At 34.4% G+C, this 20721-nt stretch overlaps 1 protein-coding gene across 10 annotated transcripts; it reads left to right on the forward strand.

Moving 5' to 3' along the window:
• The first annotated feature begins 897 nt into the window (after positions 1-897).
• LOC131166999 (large ribosomal subunit protein uL10-like) lies at positions 898-18157 on the forward strand. 10 transcript variants are annotated; one of them, XR_009139943.1, is made up of 5 exons: positions 930-1425; positions 1507-1575; positions 17549-17612; positions 17769-17820; positions 17921-18157. XR_009139943.1 is itself a non-coding variant. In XM_058125715.1 (4 exons), the coding sequence occupies exons 2-4, from the start codon at positions 1333-1335 to the stop codon at positions 18020-18022; spliced, it is 261 nt and encodes an 86-aa protein (XP_057981698.1). In that variant the 5' UTR covers positions 924-1134; positions 1240-1332; the 3' UTR covers positions 18023-18157. The 10 variants fall into 10 exon arrangements, 2 of the variants coding, with proteins under 2 accessions (XP_057981698.1, XP_057981696.1); XR_009139944.1 differs by having other exon boundaries at positions 934-1134; positions 1240-1575; XR_009139945.1 differs by having other exon boundaries at positions 938-1422; positions 17527-17612.
• The last annotated feature ends 2564 nt before the right edge of the window (positions 18158-20721 follow it).

Here is a 20721-nt window from a genome sequence, read left to right on the forward strand (position 1 = left end):
AGTTTAATAAATCAAGTAGACCAAGTTTCTTATTCTATAATTGTTTAAGGTAAATAACTATCTATTTTTTAATAACTCATTGACAAAAGTTTTTTTTTTTTTTTTCAATTATCCAAAAAAATGATAACTAATAAACTCTATTCTGAAATGGATGGTCAATAAATAAACTTATTGTATTTTACATTTGTTAACAAATTGTAGGTTTTTAAAGCTTTTGATAAAGTTTTAAGTATAAATCTTCATTGATTAATGTATTGGATTTAACGGTTAAATTTTCATCATATGAGAGATGCAGATTTACGTTACTTTAATTTTAGAGATAAGTTAAAGAGTTCATATGTAATTTAGGTAAACTTGACTTAATTTTTCGTAAGAATTGTAATTCTTATGTACACTTATTTCTTGAAAAATAGTATCACTTAAATATCACATTTTCACTTATTTATATTGTTTCATATAATTGTAAATAAAAGATTATGTTTATAATGTAAGTATAACATTTTCATTCTCTAAATATTTGGTTTCATTTCCATTACTCCTTTCATTTATTCCTTTTTTATATATAATTTATGAATTTCAAACATACTACAACGGAAATCTATTTAGAACATAAAAAATATTCATATTTAATTATCAAGAAAAGCCTACATATATATAATCAATTAACAATACATCCTTAATATTTATTTTTTTTATTTCTTAATGATATTATAAAAATTTTTATTTTTTAATGGTATTTGATATAGAGAGTAAGTATAGTAAAAAATATATATTATATATATATTTATATATTTGTGTATGTTATTTCCCAGAATTAAATTAGACAGCCCTCATTTGAAAACCCACCCTATCTATTTTTTATGCCCAGAAAAGGCCCATCATCTTAACTGGCCCATCAGTCCACAGACCACCGCCGTCAGATCCAAAACGATAAACAAAGTTGGACTGCTAGATCTAGGTCCCACAATGGCCCCTTCATCTTCCCACTTCTCCACTTCCCCACTCCACTCTATATATCTGCCATGCGACAACGACTTCCCTTGCCGGCTGCAAAGCCCCCTGGCCTAGGGTCTTCCACATACAGCTTAGAACAATCGTAGAATAGACGATGTTAAAGAGACGGCTCGAATCGATGTACGCCTTGACAAAGCACCTGCTTCGTCTTGGCCCTCTTTTTGCTTTGATTAGTTTTAATTCTTTCTATTTATTCCCCCCCCCCCCCCCCTCAAATCTCAACAGACATCTCTGTATCAATGGTGCGGCGGCCGATAATGTTGGTCGAACCAGTTGCAGAACATTCGGAAAGGTCTGCGTGGCGATTCCATTGTTCTGATGGGGAAGAACACCATAATGAAGCGCTCCATAAGGATTCATGCCGAGAAGACTGGAAACAAGGCCTTCCTTAACCTCATTCCTCTACTTGTGGTTCTCATTGATTCAATTTGTTGTTTTGTTCCTATTGGGTTGCATTAGTCATTGTGTTAACCTTTTGCGCGGTTTTATTAGGGGAATGTTGGTTTGATTTTCACCAAGGGGGATTTGAAGGAGGTGCGCGAGGAGGTCGCTAAGTACAAGGTGAAGTTACCCATCTATATTTTACATAATATTTTTCTGCTTGCTAGTTGCTCATAGTTTTTCTATCTTTAACTGTTCTAGACGTAATATTTACTTGAATTTTTCTCTATCACAGATAGAAGTTTGTGTGGTTTGGTTAGACCCTTTTCACGTTCTCAACATGAATAAAAAAAAATTTGCATTGCATTTTCTTCTTAAACGCAAGATACTTCTAGTCATGACAAGTTAGCGTGTTGTCTATGTTTCAATAATCATTGAGAAAATAAAATCCAAGAAATTGATTAGTTTGAAGGAGCATACCAACATTCCAAGGCCATCAGAGAATAATGCTAGGTAGAAAGATGGGTAGTTAAATGGCTACATTGACCCTTATATTCATATGAGATGAGATATGGAGAGGTTTCAGCCCACCATTGGACTGATCTTGTAAAGTTTTTTGGATCGAGGATTTTATGGGAGAAAATAAAAGCAAATGAATATAAGGAGGAAATTTATTTTCTTATATTTTCTTTTTCTATTAAATGTAGACACCCCATTTTGTTGGGGCGGATAGATTTTCTTTTTATTTCAATAAAGTGAGAAAATATAAAAAAAAATATTAAATAAAGGGAAATTAAAATATTTTTTACATTGAAAAAAAAAAAGAAAGATCAAATGCTCTAATTCCATGCTTGCACCTACACACACATAAATGAATTTTTCAATTAGAAGATCAAAATTGAAAGCTAATTAGTTAAGTGGAATTTGAATTTCTGCATGCAATTTAATTGCTTTGATAAGGATGGATGACATGTCCATCCTTAGTATCTCCACCATTAGGTATAGTGTGGATTGAAGACAGATCTCAATATTTCTGATGATGAGATTTTGATATTTCAAACCAGATTGTGTTTGCCTAATGATGGAGATATTAAAAGAATAATTTTGAAAGAAGCTCATTGATCGCTCTATACAGTATATCTGAAAAGCACAAAAATGTATTGGGACTTGCTCCTTTTTGGTGGATTAACATGAAATGAGAGATTGCACAGTTCGTAGAATAGTTATTTACTTGTCAGCAAGTGAATGCTGAACATTAAAAACTAGCAGCGCCACCACAACCACTCCACATTCCTGAGTGGAAATGGGAGCACTTTTGTATGTATTTTGTGATAGGGTTACCACCAACACTTTATGGGCAAAACGTCATTTGGATGGTTGTTGATCGTTTAACAAAAATCTGCTAATTTTATTCCAATCAAAGTTAACTAATTTATGAATAAACTTGCAGAGTTATATGTTTAGGAGATAGTTAGACTACATGACGTACCTGTGTCTATTGTATCAGACCGAGACCCACGATTCACATCTCAATTTTGAAAGAGTTTGCAAAAAGCCTTATGAATTCAACTTACCTTTAGCGCAACATTTCATTCTCAAACTAATGGACAATCAGAGAGAATAATTCAGATATTGGAAGATATGCTAAGAGCATGTGTGCTTGATTTCAAAGGAAGGTGGATTTAGTATTTGCTGTTGGTTGAGTTCGCCTACAATGACAGATATCACTCAAGCATAGAGATGGCGCCTTATGAAGCATTATATGGTTGGAGGTGCCAATCTCCTTATATTGGAATGAAGTTGGTGAATGATGACTTTTAGATTCAAAGATTATATAAAAAACTTTCGAGAAAATTAAGTTCATTCGGGATAAAATAAAAAGTGCTCAGAGTCTGCAAAAGAGTTATGCTGATACCCGTCGACGAGAGTTAGAATTTGAAGTGGGGGACTATATTTCTAAAGGTTGCTCCAATGATAGGAACCATGAGGTTTGGAAAGAATGGTAAGTTAAGCCACAAGTATATTGGGTTATTCGAGATACCAGAGATGATTGGTTTAGTCGCTTACAGAGTAGCCCTACCTCATGCATTTTTAAAAATTCATGATGTGTTTCACACTTTAATGCTAAAAAATACATTTTAGACCTTCTCATTTGATAAGTTATGAATCATTGGAAGTTAACGATATTTTATCATATGAAGAAATAACAGTCTAGATTCTAGACAATAAAGATCATGAATTGCGTACCAACAAGATTCCATTGGTAAATGTACTCTGGCGCAACCATGCTATTAAAGAATCATCGTGGGAACTAGAAGAGGAAATACGCATAAAATATCTACATCTTTAAAATGATGCGAGGTTAGATTAAAAGTTTGACACTAAACGAGGTACACATTTAAATAATTCATTATATTTCCATAAGTTTATGTTTAAAAATTTTGATGACGAAATTGTTCTAAGGAGAGGAGGATGTAATAATCCAAATAAATAAATGAGTATAATATAAAGATGCACATGCAAAAAGTGGTGTGAGTCATGCAAAATGATGCAAATGGAGAAGTTAAGTGCAAAATGAAGCTAATTGGGCGATTATGGACAGTTTCGACGATGTTTCGTAATTTGGGCATAACTCTCTCATCCTAACTCTGATTGAGATGATTTAAGATGTTATGGAGCACCAAGAAAAAGTTCTACAATTTTCATGTTTTGAGTTTTGAGAGATACAAGCTACATCAAGGTCGAAATCAGGCTTGAAGTTGTTGTATCTGCTATATTGAGTAGCATTTGCATGGGCCATGCATACATGGGCCATGCACACAAGGAAGCTGTGATGAACATCAAAAGGGGCCGTGAGCTTTATTAAAACAACATGTGTGCATGGGCCATGGATAAAAGAATGAGGTTGTGGGCTTAGAAATTTAAAGAGGCCGTAGGCTCATATGAAGACAAGCAGCCCATGCGCAGCACTTAAAGGGCAGCATGTTTCGGCCAATCACGGAGAAAAAGTTGGACCATAGGGCTGCTTCAACGTGGGCTAGAGCAGCCGTAGGGTTCAAGAGAAGAGGAGAGCAGCTTTATATAAAGGTTGTCGTGCGCCACTTTAGAGGGGGCTAGAGCCCGTAGGGCTAGAGAGGAGATTGGAGGGTTTGAGGAGGAAGCTGGCAGCCGCAAATAGGGAAAAGGAAGAAAAAAAATACAGCAGCTTTAAGAGTTGCTGTGCGCAGGAAACCAAAAGGGGAGCAGCCTTACCATTTGGCTATCTCCATCTCTCCAACACTCCCTCTCTCTCTCTCTCTCTCTCTCTCTCTCTCTCTCTCTCCTTTATTTATTTTTTTCTTTATTATTACTTTAATATTTTGTGTGAAATTATTTTTATTTAAGCTTTTGTTTGAGTTTGGTTTATTTTGTTTAAACTATTGTTGGATTTGTTTTTATTTAAGTTAACGTTGGATTGAAAATTTCATGATTGAATGTTTATTGAATGAATGTTTCTTTTATGCTTTACTTTAATGTTATTTGAATATCTTGTTGGAGTTTATTATTGGATTGAGTTATTTTTGTTTAAGTTATTGCTAGGTTTATTTAAGTAATTATTGTTTTATTTTATTATTCTTCCAATGTCTTATTTGAGTTCATAATGGGGTTGAGTTTATTTTTGATTAAGCTATTGTTGAGTTTATTTTATTTAAGTTATCGTTGAGTTAAGTTTATTTTATTGTTGAGTATTTTTATTAGATTAATGAAGTTTTCATTTTTAGTTCGTTATTCGAATGCTTAACGGGTTTTGGTTATTTTGTTTGTTTTAATTTCTTTTTAAACTCTCAAAAACTTAAGAATATGAATCTGAACTGTGTTCAATAAATGTTTTTTTTTCTTGTTGTTTTAATGCGAGTTTGAAATAAATCTACATTCCTTGAGGAGACGATCTGGTCTTTTGGGCTAATTATTTTCTCGTTAAAATTCCTATACTTGGAATAGCCTTTACGCTGCTCATTTTATAGTGAGTCAAGTTTTTGGCGTCATTGCGAGGGAATGTCAGATTTACTTTCAAACTTATGGTTTCCCTTTTTTTTTTCTTTTTTTTTTTTTCTCATAATCTAAAAAAAAAAAAAAAATTCATGCTCATTTGAAGAAATTATGGCTGCATTTGCACCACGCACTCTTAAAGATTTTTTGCAGCCCATATGAACGACTACACCATCATGTATTGCTTTACCTAATGATGCACATAATTTTACGATTAAGCATGAGATTTTGTCAATGATACCTCCGTTTCACGGGATGGATTCTGAGAGCCCGTACTAGCACCTAACGAACTTTGAGTTGACTTGCACTACTTTTATTATTAGAGCTGACACTAATGAGTTTATTAAACTTCGTTTATTTCCTTTTTTTTAAAATGATAAAATGAAGATTTGATTTAATTCTTTGAGGCCTAATTTTATCTCTAATTAGACTGATATGCAACGTGAATTCTTACATAAATTTTTTCAGAAATATCAACACTAAAATTTTTACCTGGTTCATTGAAAGTTGAACTCTTACCATTTTGATCATCCTCTCTATCTAGTGTACCAATCACCTTACCACTGCGAAGATTTGTTACGGTATTGCAATCCTTGACATTTACTCCAGTAGAAGATGAAGGTTCCATGGTTGCAACTTGCACTCAAGTATTTAGCTATGCTTGAGAATTCACCTTCCTCTAATGCACTCAATGTTGTGTTCAGCCTAGTCAAATCGGTGCTTATCTCGTTGATGACTTGAGAAGTTTGAGTGTTGATCATATTTTGGCTTATCATGAATTGCTTAAGTGTATTAGTCATCTGTGTCATGCTATCATCAAGAGACTTCTTCGATGAAGCAGGTGCTACATTAGATTGGAATCTTGGGGATGGCTGATACTGATGTTGAGGAGCGACTTGATGATATATCGGCATTGAAGGTGGTGCATAGGACTGGGGAGGTTGCTGAAAAGGCGAAGATTGACCAGGCTGATCATTTCTCTATGATAAATTCAGATGACTCCTGCATCCCGAATTATAAGTGTTAGAGAAAGGCTGATTTTGTGCTTTGTTAACCCAATTCGCTGATTGCATCTAATTAGACCCACTCTCCTGTAACACTGGCATAATCGGACAATCCTGAGTCTTATGGCTAGAATCGGCGCATAGAGAACACACTTCCACTGCTTTCGCAACTTCTACCTTTTCTAATTCCATAACCTCTAACCTCCTAGTCAAAGCAACAATACGACCCTGAAGATCAGTCTCCTCTTTGATTTCATATTTACCTCCACCATCAATTGCTCTAAGAGGTTGTGTTGCCACTAGTTCCCGATCAAATCATGTATTCCATTGTTGGACACTTTCAGCTAGATAATCAAAAAATGAGTGTCCTTGATCAGGCCCCTTGCTAATGAATTCCCCATTGCACATGGTTTGCACAAACTGTTTGCATTCAGGAATGAGGGTTGTGTTAAAATAATTGGCTAGTCTCCAAGACTCAAACCCATGATGTGGATAAATGTTCATCAGCTCCTTAAACCTTTTCCAACAAGCTTGGAAAGTCTTATCACCTTTTGGCATAAATTAACCGATTTGCTCTTGCAGAAATTGGGTTCTCTGAAAAGGAAAAAATTTATGTAAGAATTCACGTTGCATATCAGTCCAACCAGAGATGGAATTAGGTCTCAAAGAATTAAATCAAATCATTACTTTATCCTTTAAAGAGAAAGGAAATAAAAGAAATTTAATAAACTCATTAGTTTCAACTCTAGTAATAAAAGTAGTGCAAGTAAATTCAAAGTCCGTCAGATGCTGGTAAGGGCTCTCAGAATCCATCCCGTGGAACTGATATATCACTAACAACATCTCATGCTTAATCGTAAAATTAAGTGCATCATTAGGTAAAACAATGCATGATGGTGTAGTGGTTCGTATGAGCTACAAAAATTTAAGAGTGCATGGTGCAAGTGTAACTATAATTTCTTCAAATAAGTATGAATATTTATTTATTTTTAGATCATAGGAAAAATAAAGGGAAACCACAAGTTTGAAACTAAATCTGACATTTCTCGTCAAAAGCGCCAAAAACTTGATTCACTATAAAATGAGTAGTGCAAAGCCTAACCGAAGTATAGGAGTTCTATCGCGTAATAATTAGCCCAAAAGGCCAGATCGTCTCCTAAGGGAATGTAGATTAATTTCAAACTCGCATTAAAACAACGAAACTTTTATTGAACAGAGTTCAGATTCATATTCTTGGGTTTTTGAGAGTTTGTGAAGAAATTAAAACAAGCAACATAACCAAAACCCCTTAAGCATTCAAATAATGAATTAAAAATGAAGACTTCATTAATCTTATAAAAATACTCAACAATAAAATAAACTTAACTCAACAATAACTTAAATAAAATAAACTCAACAATAGCTTAACCAAAAATAAACTCAACCCCATTGTGAACTCAAATAAGACATTGGAAGAACAATAAAGTAAAACAATAATTACTTGAATAAATCTAGCAATAACTTAAACAAAAATAACTCAATCCAATAATAAACTCCAACAAGATATTCAAATAACATTAAAGTAAAGCCTAAAGGAAACATTTATTCAATAAAACATTCAACCATGAAATTTCCAATACAACGTTAACTTAAATAAAAACAAATCCAACAATAGCTTAAACAAAAGCTTAAATAAAAATAATCTCAAACAAAATATTCAAGTAACAATAAAGTAAAGAAAAAAATAAATAAACAAGGAGAGAGAGAGAGTGTGTTGGAGAGATGGAGATGGTCGAATGGTAAGACTGCTCCCCTTTTGGTTTCCTGTGCATAGCAACTCTTAAAGCTGCTGTGTTTCTTTTCTTCCTTTTCCCCCTTTGCGGCTATCAGTTTCCTGCTCAAACCTCTCCAATCTCCTCTCCAACCCTACGGTCTCTAGCCCCCTCTAAAGTGGCGCATAGCTGCCTTTGTATAAAGTTGTTGTCCTCTTCTCTTGAACCCTACGACTGCTCTAGACTACGTTGAAGCAGCCTTATAACCCAACTTTTTCTCCCTGATTGGCCAAAAAATGTTGTCCTTTAAGTGCTGTGCATGGGCTGCTTGTCTTCATATGACCCTACGACCTCTTTAAATTTCTAAGCCCACAACCTCTTTTTTGCATAGGTCTTACATGTTTTATTAAAGCTCATGACTCCTTTTGATATTCACTAAAGCTTTCTTGTGTGCATGGCCCATGCAAATGCTTCTTCACATGCATGGTTGGTATAACAGGTACAACAACAAATTCATGGTTGTGTAAATTGGCGGGTAAATTGAAAAGGCTAAAACAAAGACTTAGGGTGTGGAATAAACAGACTTTTGGTCATGTTGGTGGTTTTATTCAAGAGTTGGAGGGAAGGGTGGAAAAATTTGAGAATTTACTACAGACAGAGTACTCGAAATCAGTTGAAGAAGAGTTCCTTGTTTCTAAAGCTGAATTGGAGGTTTGGTATAGAAGGGAAGATGCTAGGTTGGCGCACCAAGCAAAGATGAAATGGTTGATTGATGGTGATTAGAATTCAAAGTTTTTTCATGCTGTGATTACGCAAAAAAGGCGTAACTCTTGTGTAAATTCAATGGTACTTCCTGATGGTTGAGTGTTGGAAAATATGCAGATGGTCTATGATGAGGCTGTGAATTACTTTGAGTAATTCTTGAGGCAAAATAGTTCAGTGCAAAGGTCAAATCTGGACGGTATTATCCATTCGGTGGTTTATGAGGAGTTTATAGGTCAATTGAGGGAAGATCCAACTGAGGAGGAGGTTTTTGAGGTTATTTCTTCTATTTATGTGAATAGTAGCTCAGGACCAGATGAGTTTTGGTCTTCTTTCTATATTACCTGTTGGAAGATTATTAAAAATGATGTGATAGATATGATAAGAGAATTCTTCAGAGGTGATATGTTGTCTCGGTTTTTTTGTTCCTCTTACATAGTGCTTATTCCTAAAGTAAAGGATCCTCAGTATTTTGATAAATTTCGACCGGTAAGCTTTTGTAATGTAATCTATAAAATTTTCTCCAAAATCTTTGTTGGTAAGCTTTCGTTGGTGATGGGTGATTTAATATTTATAGAACAAGGTGCTTTTGTGAAAGGGAGGAGTATTTTCGAAAATATAACGTTTGTTCAAGAGATGACAAAATTATTACATAGGCGGGTGAGAGGAGGTAATATTACAACAACCTCAAATAAAATATAACCAAAATAAATAAAATGGTCAACCCGACTCGTGGGTAACGGGTACACCTGTCAAATATAGCGGAAACTTAAGCAGCAGCCAGTATAAAATCTCAAACATCCATCCATAAAGCATAATACCAAAGTTTACTACAACATCATAAAGCTGTATTTTATATACATTCTCATAAGCGTCAAAATAACTCTAGGATCAAATATAAAATAATTCTGACCCTAGTACAAAATCTCACCCTCCTATCGGGATAATACCACCGACTCCACGGCGGCTACGACCCACCGGTCACTCAGGGTCTCCTGAAAAATATATTTAGCTCGGGGGTGAGACACTTCTCAGTAAGGGAAAATAAAATAAATACAGTTGTGTGGCAACATGAACATTTAATACAATTATACATATACAGTACATTTCATATATCAGTAAACTTTCATCATAACATACTAAATTCTCATGTACTTTCATATTTATTAATAAATCATAACGTACATAAAACATCTGTTATAACTAATAATACTGAAAACATACCCAGGATGAATAACTAGCTAATGTTATGTATTACCTCCCATGACGGGTTGTGCAGCTTGAAGGCGGGACCCGACAATGGCTGGTCGACAACTGCCGAGTCAAATATGTCTGTAAGTACGATGAGGTCCGGACTGCTAGGTGGACGTCCACACTTTACTAAAAGTCACATCGACTATCCATCTCTCATCCCCTCGTGAGTTGGTTAGCACTAATCTGAATGTAGATATTTGATCTACATATAGCTACGGTACCGAACTCTTGAAACTAAACTAAACTAACATCCGGGTTCTGATAACATATAATACATGATATAATAACGGTCTCATGCCGATCATTTTCATAAATACGGCCTTGTGCCGAAATCATACATAAATACGGTCTCGTGCCGAAACATAAATACGGCATCGCGCCGAAATCATAAATACGGCCTCGCGCCGAAATCATAAATACGGTCTCGCGCCGAAATCATTTCAGGTATATACATTCTGAAAATAAATTAATTATCATATGTATATTCGTCAAAATCATTGTAACATAACACATCTTTTCATAATACCTGAAAACATGCTTTGCTCGTAAAATCTTTCATTTCATATTACATTTTACGTAAAATAATATTCATGTCACGCATGTGTTGTATAAAATCATACTTCTAATTCTAAAATCATAATTTTCTGACATCTCATACATATATACACGTTTCAACATAATAGCAGTATTTTTCCCAAACGTGCATTTATTCTATAATATTCAAGTATCATAAATATTTTCAGGAAATCAATTTGCTTATAAGTAATATTAATTTGCGTAAAAAGTAATTGCTTTAGTTTATTTCCTTTCTTGACTACTGAGAAAGCCTCTAAAACTCTGGTCTCATACCCGTAGGATTTCCCAATCAATACCCTGAAACTAAAAACTCACAGTACTAAACTTCAGTATTTCTATGTGTACATCATTTCCTATAACTACCGTAAAGTCAATTTTGTCTTAAAAAGTCTTACCTCAACCCAGGGATGATTTCCAAATTACTTTCACCAACGATCCGCTCCGACAGATTTGGAGAGAACTTCTCCAGGAGCGTCGTGGTGACTTCAGATTGTCGATCCGGTATAAATCTGACCCAAAATCGATGAGAGAGAGAGAGAGGGAAAAGTTTGCTTAACAATGAAGTTAAAAATCCAGATTTTTCTATTTATAGAATTGGATTGATTGACGAGCCACATCATTCGTCGACGAATCCTTCATTAATTTCATCGACGAAATTTAGTTGGCTCAAAATGCCTCTCGGTATTTCTTCGTCGACGAAATTCAGTCTTCGTCGACGAATTCTCTTAAGCCCTCGTCGATGAATCCCCTGTATTCGTCGACGAAGCCCTGATGATCCCCCCCTCGATTATTCCTTCCAAAGTGCAATGTCGTCAACGAAGTTGACTTCCTCCTTCTGTTACTGGTTTCATTTCCCTTCCTCTTTATTATCTAAATTCCATTTTTATTTGGGTTGTCACAAATATAATGTTAAAGCTTGATATGAGCAAAGCGTATGATCGAGTGGAGTGACAGGTGATAGATCAGATTTTCCATGCTCTTGGTTTTCCAGATTGGTCTTGTAAGTTGATTCAGAATTGTATTTCTACTCCTTGGTTATCTGTCATGATGCATGACACTTATAGAGGTTTCTTCAAGTCAAAAAGGGGCTTGAGGCAAGGGGATTCGTTGTCGTTGTATATTTTCATCATCATGGAAGAAATTCTTTTTAAATTAATTAAAAAAAAGCCGTCTGAGAAGCGGATTTTACCGTTTGCACATCCGTGTGGTGCACCTATTATATCACATTTAATGTACGCGGATGATGTTGTTATATTTGCTAATGCTGAAAAAAAATTTGTTAGACAGATAATGAAGGTGATTAAGGAGTATGAAAACTGGACTGGTCAAAGGGTGAATAAAGATAAATCAGCAATTTTTTTCTCAAAGAAGTTGGGGCTTCACAGAAAGGGAGAAATTCTTCAAGAAACTGGTTTCAGTGAAGGTAAATTTCATTTTACGTATTTAAGTGTGCCGATAGTGGATGGTAAATTGAAGGGCTGTCATTTTGACCCTTTAATTCAAAAAATAAGTAAGAGAGTTGAGGCCTGAAAAAGTAGACTGTTGTCTCAAGGAAGTCGTCTAGTTTTGTTGAGACATGTGCTTTTAAGTATGTCATTGCATCTGTTAGTTGTGCTAAATGTCCCGAAACTGGTGATAAAAAAGATACAAGGTATGTTTACTTCTTTTTTCTGGGGATTTAAGGATGGAAGAAAAAATGAAATGGAGGGCTTGAAAGAAATTATGTGTTCCTGTGGAGGATGGGGGCATAGGAGTAAGGGACATTTTGGAAGTTCAACGGTCTTTGTTCATGAAGTTTGGTTGGCATTTATTAACTCAAAACTCTTTATGGGCTAGATTTTTTAAAGTTAAATATGTGAAAAGAGGTTATATTGCCCTTTGCAGACCTCATGGATTGGATTCTTCCTTTTGGAGGAAAGTTCTACAGGGTATGCCTAATATGTTAAGTAAATCTAAGTGGAAGGTTAGAGGAGGAGATGTAAAATTGTGGTATGATAAATTTCTAGATTCAGGACATTTGTTTGCAGAGTGTCCATATGGTGTGCATTCTCATATCAGATTAAAAGATTTGGTTATCAATAATGCGTGGGATGTGGAAAATTTGCAGAGGATTCTGGGGTATTATAAAGTGGAAGAAGTGATGGAAAGGGTGGGAAATCTTAGAAACTCTTCGGACCTTCTGCTATGGCTCCTAGAAAAGGATGGTTGTTTTAATATAAAGTCCGCATGGGATGTTATCAGAGTAAGAGCTCTAAAGTTTGATTGGGCAAAGTGGGTTTGGAATAAATGGTTACTGAAGAAAATTGTTATCTGCATGTGGAAAGCCGCTTTTGAGTGCTTAAGTGTTGATGAAAAAGTGAGAAGGGTGGGGGTGTCGCTGGCTTCGGCGTGTAATTGTTGTGAGATGAGGCAGCCAGAAGATATAGAGCATGTGTTAAATAAGAGAGACCTTACTACTGAGATTTGGAGGAAGGTTTTGGTGGACGTAGGTGTCCCTTTCCTTAGACAACAAAGTTGGAAAGAAAGAGTCCAAATGTGATTTAATAGAGCTTCCAAATTTTCTCAAATGGGATCATTGATGGGTTTGATTCCTTGTTTAGTAGCTTGGAGGCTGTGGAGAAGGAGATGTGCAGCTCGAATGGAGGGGAAATTGGAGAGTACTACAGATGTGTGGCTGCCATTAAGTATTGGGTGGGGGTTTTGAGTAAGAATATGACAGGAATGACTCACTTAAAGGATGCTGATTTTCGGATATTGCAGAATCTAGAAGTGCAACTTGTAAATAAAAGGATTAAAACTATGCAATGTGTGAGATGGCTAAAACCGGGGCAAGGAAGGTTGAAACTAAATTTGGTTGGGAGCAGCTTGGGGAACCCAAGGCCGGCGGGTGGTGATGGCATCCTTAGAGACCATACATGTTCTTTTGTTTTTGGTTTTTCAAAATATTTTGGTTCTTGTTCAAATAATGAAGCTGAATTGAAAGTTGTGTTGGAGGGAATAAAGATTTGCAAACATTTGGGCCATACTAGTATTGATATTGAATGTGATTCGATTATTATTGTAAATTGGATAAGATCCAGTAGGTGCTCCTTGGGGTATTTGTGGGATTTTTGGGAGTAGCTGATCGGTTTATTGGAGAGAGTAGACTTTTCGATAAAGCATTGGTATAGAGAAGGGAATAAAGTGGCTGATGCCTTGCCTCGTCAAGGTGCTATGGGGAGGAATAATTTGTTTACAAATAGTAGTCAACTCCCTAGAGTTATCAATAGGTTGTATAAACTGAAGAAGATAGGTACGACTTATATGACGTATGTTTAGTTGATTTCTTGTTGATTTTGGTTTATGCTTTATGTTCTTTACCTTTTGTTTGTTTTGTTGCTTGAAATTTGTTTTGTAGGTGTTTGTTTTGTTTTATTTTGCTTGAACTTGTAATCCTGTTTTGGCGGGTTGTTGGTGTTGTTTTTTGGGGAGGCCTTTGTAGTTTTGTCTTTTGTTCCTCCCATTGATTGTCTTGTAACCACGGTATTCTTCCGTCAAAAGTGAGGGTTATCAATAAATAAATGAAGGTACTGCCCGATTTCGACCTTGATGTATCTGGTATCTCTCAAAACTCAAAATGTGGAAGTTGTAGAACTTTTTCTTGGTGTTCCATATCATCTTGAATCATCTCAATCGGAGCTCGAATGAGAAAGTTATGTCCAGATTACAAAACAATGTTGAAATTATCCATAATCACCCAATTAGCTTCGTTTTGCACTTTACGCCTCCATTTGCATCATTTTGCATGACTCACCCCATTTTTTGCATTTGCATATTTATTTCTTCTTAAATTCTCGAAAATACATTGCAAAAATTTAACACAATTACTCGTAAATTTTTGAATAAAAAAAAAAAAAAATTCAAATATTATAAATTGAGCTCAATATTCAATATTGGACGTAATAAGGCATTTAAGTAAAATTGTAATCCTTAATTAATGTTTTTAAACACCTAATTACGCAATTTTGATGCGTAATCACACCCCCCCCCCCCAAAAAAACTAACGTTTTGTTAGTTTCTAACAAATAACGTAAATGCATTCATACTATAGGAGTAGCAACCATAATTCCAATACTTTTGAAAATCACATGCCATGAAATATGCTTAATGAGTTTAGGATCACATAAATCAAATTAATTCAAGTTAAGTATCAATTAAGAGATTTATGCATGATTTAGTAAATCAATCAAGGTAATGAAATGCAACAAATCTCGCGTGAATGGAAATAAGGCTAGAATTTCAAGATTTACTACCAATAGATATTAACAGTTTCATTACAACAGTTAATCTGAGACAATTGCACGGTCTTACTCTAATTCAAAATCATTGTAGTGGCGGCTTTCACACTATTACACTTTAAAAGGTACATATTTTCTAATTTAGCAAGGACCCTGATAATAGGTAGCCATTTCTAGTACATGAATGTACAATGGCGGCTTTCACACTACTACACTTTAGAAGACATCTACTTTCTCATTCTTGTTAGGATCCCGGTAATAGGTAGTCCTTTCCAATACACAATTGTTTTCCTCTTTTTTGTTTCTTTTTTTTCTTTTTCTTTTTTTCTTTTTTTTTTCTTTTTTTGCATTTGATCCCTGGCTTGTTTCTTATTTTCATTTGCTTCAAGCTTTTCTTTTTCTCCTTCTTTTTTTTTTAAGCCATTAGGATATGGTTCATTAGAGTCCCAAACAACTGAAGTATAGATCAACTAAAAACGATCTAAGGTAGTTTTTCTAAGTATTCTGACTTATGTTGTGTGTTTAGAAAAACTTTCAACATCCTTCCCTTGGTTGCAATTAAGTGAAATGGATAAATTTTCCTTTTGATTCAAACTCGGATTTGCACTACATCCTCCATGTTCCATATTCTCAAAAAGGGGAGCTCAGTTGGCAGGGGCAAATTTTGGAAGTGCCGCTTGACGGTTAGCAGAAATGCCTCCCGGGTTCAATCCTTGCGGCGGGCTCCTGAATTTACCCCTCTGTGGTGTGTGTGGGGCCACCGCTACAAGGCGTGGGATTAGTCATGACCGGTGCGGCGGACCGTAAAACGGACGTCGCTGACGGTTGTGGACACCCGGCGAAATTCAAAAAAAAAAAAGAGGGAAAAAAAAAATTAGCATGTAGTGTTCACAAATAAGGAATTTAGCATGTTCTGAGCTCAATAGCATCAACTTTCAAGGTGGACCAAATTGTCGAACTGTCTTACACATGCAAACATCACATGCAAATGTCAATTTAAAATTCTATCACATGGCAGCACACAATTGCAAATTTCTCATCTGATCCTTGCATGAGTGCCTTGCAGAACAGTTCCAGCAGTTTCTTGCTTCAAAACCATATGTCATGTTCTGCAAGGGCACTCATGCGAGGATCAAATGAGAAATCATTTCCTGAGTTATCCGATGAAGGTGCAACAGCTGCTGTATTAGATTGGTGCCCTGCTGGTCGCCACTGCTAGGGCATTGAACTCCCTGAACGCCAAGATGACTTTCCTCCATTTCGCCATAGCTATGAAGTTTGAGTCTTATTCAATAATTTTGGACACTTAAGTCTTCCAAATTCTACCCTCTGATATAATGCAAATAATTATTATCACTAATGGGGTTGATAGCCCCAATTGATGTTGTTGTACCCCCTGGCAACACGGGACTCGATCCTTCACAGACCTCTTTCTTCCAGGTTCATATTCTCAACTGAGAAGGGTACCCTTTTTTTCTTGAATAGGTACAGTTTCTCATGTTGTTGCCTCTCAGGTCCTCAATATTCCAACCAAGATTAACAAGGGCACTGTTGAAATCATCACCCCTGTGGAGCTTATTAAGAAGGGTGACAGGGTGGGCTCTTCTGAGGCTGCCCTGCTCCCAAAGCTAGGGATAAGGCCCTTTTCTTATGGTCTGTTTATCCAATCTGTCTATGATGATGGCTCAGTTTTCAGCCCAGAGGTGCTTGACCTGACTGAAGATGACCTCGTTGAGAAGTTTGCTACTGGTGTCTCCATGTTTACCGCTCTGTCACTGGCAATCCCTTACCCAACCCTGGCTGCTGCAGCCCACATGTTTATGGAAGCCTAGAAAAATGTTCTCTCTGTTGCAGTTGAAACTGAGTATTCTTATCCCCAAGCAGATAAAGTGATTGAATATCTAGAGGTTCATAGTGCTCATGCTTATTTATAATACCCATTATAATTTTCCTTTTCCTGTTGTTCAGTTGATTAAATTTTGATGCATGTGTAGGATCCTTGCAAGTTTGCACTTGCTGTGGCACCAGTTGCTGCTGCTGTTTCTGGTCCTGCTCCCTCTGCTTCAGTCTGTTTGATTAGATTCCATGTTTATTATGATAGAATTTCTTATTCTTAGAGTTCGAGTAGTTAGTGTGTTGAATTAACATATTCTACAGATCATCCTTTCTAATTCCACGGCCCTTTTCATCTGAGTTTTATGATTTGGTCTCTTAATATATATATTTGCTGTGCCCAAAATGGCTGTGTGATTTTCAATGCAGTCGCAATTATTGGTTCTTATATTAGAAGTTATGTTGAGCCTTTGGTCGCCAAAATCCCTATTCTATCATTCAATTTGAATATTTGCAAGGATCTTTGATTGTTATTGCAGCCTTTGTTCAAAAGTAAAAGTAAGATTATGAAGAGCAGAACGCCTTAATGTTTATTGTCTTTTAGTGTTAGTTTCTGGCTTCTCATTCTTTGTGGGGATATTTTAGGTTCTGTTTCTTTTCATCACAGTGCTCTAGCTGCGAGGAAGTGTAAAATTTTCAATATCGACGATGTTGTTTTTCACATACCAGTGGTAAGTGACTGTTAGACTTAAAACTCCCAGTTGTTTTGTCTTGGCAATCCTGCTCTTATTGTAGATCCTCACAGAAGATTTTCCGGTTAACAATTAGGTATTCTGAGAATCTTCCTATGGTGTTGATTGTCCTCTACTTTTGTATTCAATTTTTAGGTGTTGCAGACTTGCAGTAGAAGCGAAATATTGTTTTCAGTTGCCAGAATAGGTTGTCAAAATGCTTTGCCTAAAATTTACAAATTTAAATTAATTTCTTTTACACAAATTTGTAACGAAATATCTCATGAATTTGTTATTTGATTGATCAGGTGATTAACATTCGAAGGGTTTCATCTGTTCGAGACCTGCTTGTAAAGTTGGCTCTTAACATTATGTTTGATTTGAATGCAATGAAAATATCTCCAACTTGATAATTGCAATTTCATTTTCCTCTGATTTTATTGTATTTCTGTGTATTAAACATCCAATTAAATGTTTTGGATTGTGTGGTTCGATGTAACCTGAAAACACGAATCCAATCTAGAGCCCGAACTTCAAAGACCAAATCTCAGAAATTTTAATATTATTTATATTAAATATAATACAAATTCAACTTCAAGCTCTCTTCATATATAAGATTACGGTCTATTTGGGTTAAGGATTTTATTTTACGAAAGGAAAAAAAAAAAAAAAAAGATAATGAACTTCATTTTATCTTATATTTTTTTTTTCTCTATTAAGTCTTCGTTTAAAATTAAAAAAAATTAGAAAAGGGAAAGGAAAATATTAAGAAATCTAAATTTTTAAGTTTGGTTATCAAGTAAAGTTAAAAAAAAAAAAAACTAATAATAACATACTAAATCTATAAAAAAAAAAATTCAATTTTATGCAATATTAATGTTTTGTTTTTAAAAAATTTTTAATTATAATAGAATAAACTTTTATTAGAGCTAATTCTCAAGTTCCCATCATTACCAAAAGTCATTTTTAGATTCTTGAAGATTTGGGAAATGAGTAATAGCGGCATTGGAGTCTCATGATTCTCTTAGTTGCTTCAAATTTGTATGTGCAAATAATGTTGCAGGCTCTTCTATGTCAGTGCTCTAGTGATTGAATCATTTGTTGACCTTAGGTCACCTACCTCCTTCCATAGGTCCACAGTATTTCTGACTACGCGACACTTAAATTCACATTTTCAAAATTTATTAAACATTCATTGAGGTTCATTTTTCAATTAACATGCCATTAGTCACCTTCCTCATTGGGATCTCCTTAACATAGAAGCAAAACGAACTCTCCCTCTGCTAGAATCCTAGCCTTCAACTTTATATTTGATTAGACTTGCAAGAACAAACTTTTGTAGAATTCTTTTTTCTTCAAAAAAAAAAATTATACATTGATGACATATGGGTTTTGCAAATTCTTAAGCATAAAAGATTCTGCACATGCACATCTCTTTTTAAAAATAAGTGTATAGTTAAATCCAATGACTCTGCCTATAATTTTTTTTAGTGAGGAAAAAATATGTAAATAAATATAAATATTTTTTTTCTTCATGTTTATCAAACAAGTAATTAAAAACACATATATATAAAAGAAATTGTATAATTTTTTAGCCAACCATCAGTGATTTGTATATACTCATCAACAGTTACTTCGATGGTTTCAGACAAAAGTTTTTCACGAGAAAACTATCTATGGTTTTGTCTATTATTGAATTGGCGAGAACCTATGCAGCTGAAAATTGATTGATATTCGATAGTCCGCGATAACTTAAGATTCTTTAGTTGTATTACTTAAATATTTGTTTATATCTAAATGTTTATGATCTTTTGATTTTGTATTCAAATACTTTTGAATTTGTAACAATTATACTTTGTACAAGTCCTATATATAGTATATCTTTACATCAATGAAAGTGTTCTGCATTTTCTATAATACATTCTCATTTAACACTAATCATATATCTATTTTAAATAACTGTATTTACAGCAAAGTTTTATCTTTTACTTATGGAAGCAAAATAAATATTTTTGATGAAAATCTCCCTAATTTTCTAAATATTTATCTTTGTTTTTAAAATTTGATTGGTACGCTATTGATTAAATTGTACATATATCGTTAAAAAAAATATTAAATTGTAGATACATCATATAATGGGTTGCTACTCTCATGGCATGCATATCAAAATGCACGGCATGCATGTGCCATTGTCGAATATTATATTATGAACACATACACATGCCTATAGACGAATCAAATTCCTAATTATAAATTTAGATAAATTTGAACAATTTTTAATATAACTTTATATTATATTTTACTTAAATTCAATACAAATTTAAATTCAAAATTTCCACAAAGGTAGGATAAATCATTCTAAAATTTACACAAAACTGTCTATTAAATTATTTAAAACCCTAATTCCAAAAAACACTCCCCATACTATAATCCTGACCTTCCATCTTATTACTTATACATGGATAACAAGATACTACCGAACCTACCTTTAAAAGTATAAATTAAAAGAAAAAAATTGATTAATTACAGTCATTATTTGAAATATATAATTTAATTAATTAAAAATGCAATCAATTAATTAACTAATATTTGATGAAAAAGATTGACTCAGACACAATAGGATGAAGAGATGGATGAAATGCAGATTCGGATCATGATAGCTTAATTCAACTTTACCTAAAGCACATCAATCCTGCTGCATATCTTCAAACTCAATTCTTTAACATGTATATATGGCGTCAAGTTTCTGAATTGAAAAATAAAAATTGTGGTAAATTAAGGATGTGCGAAGGTAGTGGGACGGTGGCGTGCCTATTCCCACACAACGTGGCTGCAGTTTCTCCTAGAGAGGGAGCCATCTATGTCTATATATTTATTTATCCTATTCTTTGAAGTTTTTAAAATATTTTTTCGACAAATTTTAAAATTTCTTATTTTTATAGTTTGTACGGCATAATCTTATTCCATAGCTTTTGTTGATGTTTTCGTTTTAATTTTTATATTTTTATTTTTGCGATAAATATGCATCGGCGAATTATAATAAACGACGCTATTTAATATTTAATCAAGCAATTTTTAATTATCATAATTTATTCGTGTATACTCCAAA

The sequence above is a fragment of the Malania oleifera genome, chromosome 10 (assembly GCF_029873635.1).
Source record: "Malania oleifera isolate guangnan ecotype guangnan chromosome 10, ASM2987363v1, whole genome shotgun sequence".
Taxonomy (NCBI): Eukaryota; Viridiplantae; Streptophyta; class Magnoliopsida; order Santalales; family Ximeniaceae; genus Malania; species Malania oleifera.

Bases quoted from the DNA above. Each gene is read 5' to 3' on its own strand.
- LOC131166999 (XM_058125713.1), top strand. From the start codon at position 1,333: ATGGGGAAGAACACCATAATGAAGCGCTCCATAAGGATTCATGCCGAG. The intron at 1,426-1,506 runs GTTCTCATTGAT...CGGTTTTATTAG, and splicing joins ACCTCATTCCTCTACTTGTG to GGGAATGTTGGTTTGATTTT. The intron at 1,576-17,920 runs GTGAAGTTACCC...TTGATTGATCAG, and splicing joins AGGAGGTCGCTAAGTACAAG to GTGATTAACATTCGAAGGGT.